General features: G+C 33.6%; 1 protein-coding gene across 2 annotated transcripts in view; it reads left to right on the plus strand.

The window, feature by feature from the left end:
• The window catches only part of AP3S1 (adaptor related protein complex 3 subunit sigma 1), a 28,369-nt gene extending 19,550 nt beyond the window's left edge, over positions 1-8,819 (plus strand). For both annotated transcript variants that reach the window (XM_079331536.1, XM_079331537.1), the window contains one exon: positions 7,518-8,819. In XM_079331536.1, coding sequence (XP_079187662.1) covers positions 7,518-7,646 — 129 coding nt within the window. In that variant the 3' untranslated portion in view covers positions 7,647-8,819. The remainder of the gene's footprint in view (positions 1-7,517) is intronic.
• The last annotated feature ends 236 nt before the right edge of the window (positions 8,820-9,055 follow it).

A 9,055-nucleotide genomic window follows, 5' to 3' on the forward strand; every position in this document is an offset into this window, starting at 1 on the left:
AGATTCAGTGCAGCCAGCTGCAATACTTGCTGTCTTCCATTATTCATCAGGAAGTCATTCTTTCTTTTAAGAGCTTTTAGTATAAAAGTAGATGGTAGACAATCTGAAAAAAACACATAGAACTTTGAAGTGTATGTAAAGCAAATAGGAACTTGTTCCTTTACATTCAGCAATGAATCATACAAGGTAAACAAGTAGCAGTTGTAAATCAGAACACTTGGTGACTGGGATGAAGCAGAACATTTCACAGTCTGCTCACCACTAATACTTTCTTTCTCCTTAGTTCAGTGACTATTTCTTTTCAAATTTGACAGTTACTGTAATGCTGAGATACATTACAATATCTGGTAATTATTTCCTTAGATCATTAATAATTTGTTTCATGTATATCCACAGAAATTTCTTGATTACTATTTCTTTCCCTTTTGTCTTTTTGATCAAGATTGTAAATCTTTCAGTATGTCTTTCCTGAACACATATTTTCAAGACAAGCAAATCCATGTAAATAGATAAAAGTAATAACTTAATAAATTTTGAATGCTGGTCACTAAGAAGTGAAAACTAGTGGATCTTCATTGTATTCTTTAATTAAAGAAAATTAAAATTTAGGATTTATTATGGATGTAGTCTGTAGTTTATAGGAGTGCCACCTGTGCCCACCGCACTGTTGCTTTAGTCCCTTTGGCTTTTAGACCACCATCATACCCCTTACATTTACAAAGCAGCTATTTTCAAGTTTAATTACTTTTCTTTTATAGCTGAAATAATGAAACCAATAAAGCTGTAACTGGGTTACATTTTCAGAAATACTTTTTTTTATTGTGCACATCTGGCTTTCAGTAGCATACAAAATTTAGCTATTTAACATCAGGGTTTGTTTAGTTATGCACTAAGTTTCTAAACAGGCTTTCAGTTAGAATTTAATGAAAAAGACTGAATGTATTTATTAAATTCACATATATTTGAGCAAATTTATCAGCTCAAGGAATTTGTTAGTATTCTCAACAGAGATTAATTACACCACTATAAGGGAGTCCCTAGCTTTGGTTTGTGATTCAGCTAATATTGTTTGGATGGGCTGCAAAGAAAACTATTTATACCTTGAGAAATGTTGTTTTATATGCATTTCCCTGACTCCAGCGTAGTGTTAAGCTGTGAATGGATTTCTGCTCAATCCTAAAAGAAAGAATTACTGTGATAAAGGGAGGGAATTCTTTGGGAGAGGGGCACTGGGATTTTATTCAGAGCTTCTGGAAGTATTGTAGGTAAACCTGGGCTACGTCTTCTCTATTTGGAGTGTTCAACTGCGTGTGATTTAGACTTAAGTTGGGCCTCATTTTTTCTGAACCTCCTGATCTTTTCTGGCTCTTTCCATTCTTCTCTCTTACAGACCTTTATCTTTCAGTCTCCCAGACAGGACAGGTAGACAAAGGTATTGCTGAATTTTAGAAAAAAATGTACTTTTAACAAAAAGGGAAAGCAAAATGATGTCAAAGGCAATAAATTACGTAGGCCAGACTCAAAAATTATGTGTAAAAATACCCATACTAGTCCTTGTAGCCTACTTTTTGTGCTAGTTTCTTGTAGTTCCCTCATCTTTTTATTGGCTATAGTGTATTTTAATAGCTTTTCATTGGCATCATATTTTTTATTTTATTTCTCTTCCTGCATTTTAGAATTTAACTTTTCTTTGTATCATTGTTAAGAAACAAAGGAGTATGAACTTTTGTGAATATTAGCCAAAAAACCCCTGCAAAATTAATGTTGATAAAAAATGAACACACAGATACCAAAATAAGATATGATGACATAATACAAATAACTTCTTTGTTGGGAGAATTTTGTCCCTGATAATCTAAAATAAGTGATATGAACTCTTTTGTTTCACCATTTAGTATTTCCAGATAAAAACAAATAACTTCTACCAGCTTGCAAAGGGAAGTTTCAGAATAAGCTTCAGTTGAAGGAAACATTAAAAATCCCAACATCAAAACCAACAAACTGAAATAGTTCTGTATAGAGAGAATAAAATTATCAGTGCAACTTGTAAAGATGATGTAGAAATTCTGAAGTTGATCATCCACCCTTAGGTATGTTGAACATAAAATGACAAGAGCTGTCAGCATGTGCTCAACTTCACATGTACATTTGCTGTTAGTATAGTCTGAATGTCTGGATTTTGCTGCAACATATCCTGGTAATTGGAGTTCCTGAACATGAATGTTAACAAAGAACAGAAAAAGGAGAAGGAAATTGTGTGTTTGACGTTCCCTTTATGGTCAATGTCACCTGCCATTTGTTGTTTGAAACATTTAGTTTAGCTTAACAGTTTAAATGTCAGTGTTAATGGCAGTACTTCAAAATTAATTTCCACTTGTTTTAAGTCTCTGTATTCAAACTGTAGGTATTTTAAGCAGGTGGAATCTTAAGCAGTTGAAATTTATTTAATTTATGAATAGCTTTGCTCTTCTCATTTTATGTGATCTTCCTAGGATAGCGTACTGCATTACCGTTAAGATTTAACAAATACAACTCCACAGTTGGATTTAGTAGCACTAAAATGTTGTAAAAGCATTAGTTAAAAATAGTTTTTGCAACATTTTAACCTAAATATGAAATATGTTACAGCACATGAAGAAAAGCAAGGACATGACCTTCCTCTGCCTAATATGTTAGCTAACACTTGCAACATACAGTCTGTATTTCATTGGTAGCACTAGGGAGTTTGATCTCAGATTTTTGGTTTGGTTTCTTTCTTTTGTTTGTTTTTGTTTTTCTTTTTGTGCAAAGCTACTTTTCTTTTTCTGTGTTCTGCTCACGCATATTCTGTTTTTATTTTTGGGTCTGGCAATGAAAAACAAACAAATAAATAATTAATCATTCCCATCCATTACTCTTTTTGTGATTCAAGTGCTTAAAATTTCTAAGAGTATGTCTTAAGTCTTCTTATCTGTTTGGCCTCATTTTGATATACCTGCAGACTTCATTTTGGTTTTTCTCTAATTATGTTCATTTATTTAACCTCATGAGCAGGGGACATGATCATTCCTTTATATTATGTATTGCATCCTTTCATGATTTCATATCCCTGCTGCTTTGAAGTCATACTTACTCTGAAAAGAAGCATTGCTATGGAACACGAGCAGCAGAGAGGTCCTAGTACCTCTCAAGTATATGGGAAAGGGTGGCTCATTTTGCAGTTTTAGCCTTCATTATTTTGTTTTCCAGTAAGCTGTGCTTTTTTAATATATTTATTTTAGTGCTAGCTAGCTCTTTGTAGAATTATTTGGGATTACAGTTGAAACACTTTTATTTGTATATGCATATTAACAATGTTTGTGATGTGCAACACTTCTTCCACATAATCTGAATTTCTTTATAAAGAGTTAAACAAGGATGCTGGGATCACTTTGAGATGAAATTACCAGTTGGGCATTCTAACAAAGAAAATTGATTCCTGTCTTAATTAATAATGACCTAAGTAAATTAATGACAGCTTATGTTTCTTACTTGATAGATTAGGACCAATAGAGTAAAAATCTTGTTATTAAATGTGTCTATTTCAATCTATGAAATAGTGTCTTTTTTTGCATATATGGTATTGTTTTTTAAAAGTATATGAACATGTTTACAAGCATTTTTTGCAATAATGGCGCCTAAAATTTTAATATGCAGCATTTCAACATTAAAGCACATCCTTCAACAGCAAATGAAATTGAGAGTACAAAGGAGCTGCAGCAAAACTGTGTTGTATTGGCTTATTGTTATACCAGCTGTGCAATTCATATTGTCTTTCTGAATGTCTTAAGAAGTTTCAGTTTCACTTGCTTCAGTCATTTGCTTGCTGTGACAGACAATTCATCATTCACTGCATGTTTAAAGCCTGCTACATGTTTTGTTTTTTCAAGTGGAACAGTTTTTTTTCTTTGCACGTCACCACCTTACCTGCTGAATTATATGGTAAAAAAGGCAGGTGAAATTTGTTGAGTTCAGTGTTGCAGTGAAAGCTGTATTAATCAAGTGCCTCTAGAAAATGCCTCAAAAGCACAAGGGGCTGAAAGTACTTCCTTGTTGTACTTTTGTGTTTGTAAGTACAGTTCACTTGCAGTAAAGGAAATGGAAGGACTGTGAACTAGTTCACTTGCTGACTAGGAGTGAGTGCTAAGGAGTTCAAATATAATAACATTTGAATTGTATTAATTATCCAGCTTGGGAGTTCAAGTGTTTTTCAGTCATTTTATCCATTAGACTTTTTTTTTTTTTTAACTGTTTTCTCTTTCTTAGAAATGCTGTGTAACTGTATTGTGCTTGATAGGGTGGACATTAATTGTGCTAAATAGCATTCTGCTATGCATTTTATGTATCCACTGTTCTATAAACTCACTTAATACAGAGAAGTGCAGGAGAAGAGAATGTAATAGTTTGAAAATCTCTGCTCCAGCATGTTAAAGATAATCTCGCTGTCAAGAAATGACATAATCTGGCAATCACAGCAGTTTTGTCAGGGATCTTCACTGATCTTCATCCAGAATGGTCCTCATGAAACGTGACTGTTGGAAGTTGTGACTGTATAGGGGGGTGGAAGGGCAGTGGTCATGTAAATTGTGGTGTTTTTAATAATTCTTAATTGTGTCTCCACTGTATCCCATGCCATTGGGGCGGGAGGCAGGGACTGTAAATCTGTATAAAGAGGATAGTAGCAGGTAGGTAAAAATAATGACCAGTTATACTAAAAATGTTATTTGTCCATTAAAAGTAAATAATTTTAATTAAATTAGGGTAAAGAATCTCCATCCAAGTCACTCAGAAGGCACCTCTCCTTTGAATTGCCAGCCATGTGCTACCATGTCATTACTTAACTATATTTTTCTGATTTCTCATTGTTATTGATGTAAATTGTATAAGTCATTGCTTTTAATTAGTATTTTCATCTTCTCAATGGAAAACAGTTTACATTGCCCCATTTTACTTAACAAATTTTACTTCTGTTAGTGCAAATAAATTATGAAGAATTAAAAGCATTTAATGTTTTATCCAATAAGACTTCACTGGTAGTTTCCTCTTGATTTGAAAATAGTAATTCCAAGTTCTCAGATATAAAAGGACAGTGTGGGGCATCTTCATGCTTTCTGCACTGCTTTTTGAATATTTAGAAAGAAATTGTGATGTCTAATACTACTCCTTTAACCTATTGCAGGTTCAGGGATGCAGATATTCGATACTTGCATTTCTTAATGCAACACTGCTAGTGTTAAGTCCAGGTTTTCCCCTTTAAGATGACCTGATAGACTTGGTGATGCTAAGGGAAATGAAGGAAAAAGAGGGCTTGAAAAAACTTTTTTTTTTTTTTTTTTTTTTACTGTTTGAGTTTTACTTAGTCTGTATTCTGAGAACTGATAGTTTGGGTTGTTAGGGCCAAAGTGAGAGCAAATTTGGTTACATTAGAAATTCAGTCCCCAACTTCGGCATGTCTCACATAGGAGGGTTAATAGATGACTCATGGCTTTCTGGTCTCTGTTTCTTCTTCTGGGAATCATCCCATGACTAAAATCTAGGGATTTGTGATGCTTTAGCCTTTCCACATAAACAATTCGTTCAAAATCAGAAACTTTATTTGGTTTTATTTTGACTTGTTTTATGTTTTTGAAGGAAGAATAGTAGGTAGGATTTTAAGTGAAAATCTTATGTTGACTTTATTTCTAATAAGAGAGCAGTAAAAGGGAGGCAATATTTTTTTCCATAACTTTCAAAAAGTAGAGTCTGTCTCCTGTTGTGCAGTAGATCAGATAGACACCATGGAAGTCAGGTGTAAACTCCTCAGTACTTTTACCCTGCAATTGCAGTGAATTTCAGTGAAAACCAAGAATCTGAAAAGGTTATAATTTGAATGGTAGTCATGTACCAAAGCTTTTCAGTAATTAAATATGACACAAATGAAAAAAACAAAGTTTTTCTTCTTTCATTTTGCTGTATTTCTTATTCAGAAATACTTCATATGCAAATGGACTGATTTGTACAGTCTTTGACAAACCTAAAATTAAAGATCTTGCATTTCTATAGATTTAGTCTTTTTTTAAACCAATTCCTAGCATCTTGCTTTGTTTCTTGCGGATTGCTCCTTTTTACTGGACCTGCAAGGTGGCACACTCTAAAACTAGTAGTTCTGAAAATCACATTGAGATTTTTACTATTTTTGAATATTTTTAGTCTTACTTTCAAAGCTTCTAAATAAAAAAGTGTATTATTTTTAAATATTCATAAACTATACATATATATTTTTACATACAGAGAATTTGGAATATGATGTCTTTTTCTGCTTATAAGAGCTCTTCTTTTGAGAATCTTCCATGCCTTTTTTTTCTTGCAAAAATAAAAATTGTTTTTACACTTTTGTCACAAGCCTGAAGTAAAACCACACTGCAAATTCTAAATCTATATAGAGAACCTGAACTTTTGGGAGAAACATTTCTGTACTTAATAAGGATAGTATGTTTTTTTTCACAACATCAAATATAGTAGTAACTCCTGTAGTCTTGTTTTAATAGTCCTTAAAATAACAAGGTTTTGAACAGGTGTTTTGAGAAGCAATAGGGAAAGATAATTTTTGGTATGTCTTCAGACCTCTGAGCTGTAAATTATTAACATTTTATAATATAACTCAGGGTGTAAACTTGGCAGCTACTTTATCTAAAAGCAGAGCTAAACAAAAGTCAGTAATTCTCTATTGTAAAACTTGCATGTTTATACAGCCAGGCTTTAATTTTGTGTGCAAAGAGACTGCATGCAGTAGAGGACTTTAATAAAAAATAGGTGCTATTTAATTTAATAATAAATTAAATAAATTTGACATAACTGTATTGTTATGTAATGCTCAAGGGGATGCAAATACTAGTGTATAATTACTTACTGTGGCACAACAAATTATTCTAGCTTATCTGTAGAAATGATCTGTCTGCATGCTCTTTGTCCCCCCACAAATGCAGGGTATTTATCCTTTTCATCTTTTTCTAAGCCACCTTGAAATACCTCTGTGTGTATATATATGTGTATGTCTGTATATATACACACACGTGTGTCTGTTCATTTGACTGACATTCAGCACCTTGTTACTTTGAGGTTACTTATTCTGAACCTGTAACCAATGTTAGTCAAACATGTGAACTTTTAGAATAGGCAAGAGACAAAGGCAGCACTTTGGGCACCCAGCAATCAAGACTCTCTGTTCTGTGACGTGCACATTACACGTGCTTGGATAAGCCTCCTGTTCCTTCCTCTCATACTTTTCCATCCAGTTGACATTACATGTTTTACCATATAAAAAGGAATATGTGAACTGTTTTCTCTTTATGGTTTAATATTTCCAAATAACCCATTTCATCCAAACACAATTACCATGTGGTTTTTCTAATTGTGTAACCATGGAAATACTTGAAAAGTTAGTTGTCTGTGTATATTGCTGGTGAATCTTCTTGTGACCAACTTTGCCTAACTTGCATTTTTCCTCACTTTATATACAGGCTGGTTTAGCAGGAGCTCCAGCCCGGGCTGTTTCAGCTGTAAAGAATATGAATCTTCCAGAGATCCCAAGAAATATTAATATTGGTGACATCAGTATAAAAGTACCAAACCTGCCCACTTTTAAATAACATGGCTACTCCAGGTAATTCCAAGGAAGAAATGTAATAGAGATTTACTGCATAATTGTTTACTAAATAAACATGTCTAACTTCTACTGTTTGGATAAAACTCAAGGTACTGCATAGACATAACCTGAAAAGTCAGTGTGTGGAGTTGAATGTTGCTTTTGTCTTGTTTGTGAAATTAAAGGAAAGGGGTAGTTCCCATGTGATTTCTAAATTACATTCCTATGCCTTTGCAAGGCATATCACTGTGTCTCAGCTGCTGCAGTATTTTGGGGAAGTATTTAAGATGTTCTTTACTTTGTATAACCTATTATGCTGAGGTTTTTTGTATATCCACCAAAGTCTATAATTAGTGCATTCTTTAACTACTTCTGTTTGTCATGATTATTTAAGACCTAAGTGCAAATGTTGCATGAAAACATTTAACTCATGTTTTGTTTAAATAAAATCCTAACAAACTGGACTTCGAAATACCTGTTTTTTGAAGTCTACTGTTTGCAATAAACCACCTTATTTCCCATTCATGGAGCCAATTGACTACATATAAATACTGTTGTAGCAGACCTTGATGTTGTAGTTTAATCTCTGAAGGGCTTACACAGGGGTATTGTGCTGAACATATTGGCTCTTTACATTTCTCACAAATGCTGTTCATTATTATACTGAAGGAAAAAACTGCCTTTACCGAAGATCTGACGACTTTTGTTTACATACACTTGTTGATACTTACACAATCTGATAGACTTTTGCTGATGGTCTGACTTTGAGGGAAAATTGGCCCTGTGATTGCTGGGTCTTGTGAGAAGCACAGAATGGTCTGAGGAGATTATATTTGGGCAGCTCAAACCTGTGCATGAGATTCTGTCAAATAATGTGATAAAGAAAGACACTCTGGAAAGATAAATGGGGATACTTCAATAGGGCCTCTGTGCCTGGTGACATTTGTGATTCTCTACTTCGAGAATTAGATTTGTGGGACTCACAGTGTTGTCAAGACCTCAGAGAAATCTAAGTGCTATCACCTCTGCGTAAGTTGCTCAGCTCTTAAACTCTTCTGTGATTTAAAAAACATAAAAGGGGGATAGTGATTGTTTTTTATAATCATGCTCTTAAGCTCTATGTGATGTACAAGTCTGTTTAAATGAATAATAAAAATATCATTGAGATACTTAAAAATTCCTGCAAAGCCTTTTTTTTTTTCACCAAAAAAAATATTGATACTGTGTATGAAAACGCAATAATATTGTATCAGGAACAACAGATTTCAGGACTGGTCTGAAAGGTCCTACATTACTCTAGGGACTTAGATTTGATGTGAACTACGTGTTCTCTTCAGTTGAAGGTTAAGGCATACTCTGTAGGATAAACTTAGAAGCACGTCACATTTTCTGTTTGATCAACAGTAACTAATA

Source organism: Erithacus rubecula, assembly GCF_903797595.1.
Source record: "Erithacus rubecula genome assembly, contig: SUPER_Z_unloc_4, whole genome shotgun sequence".
Lineage (NCBI taxonomy): Eukaryota > Metazoa > Chordata > Aves > Passeriformes > Muscicapidae > Erithacus > Erithacus rubecula.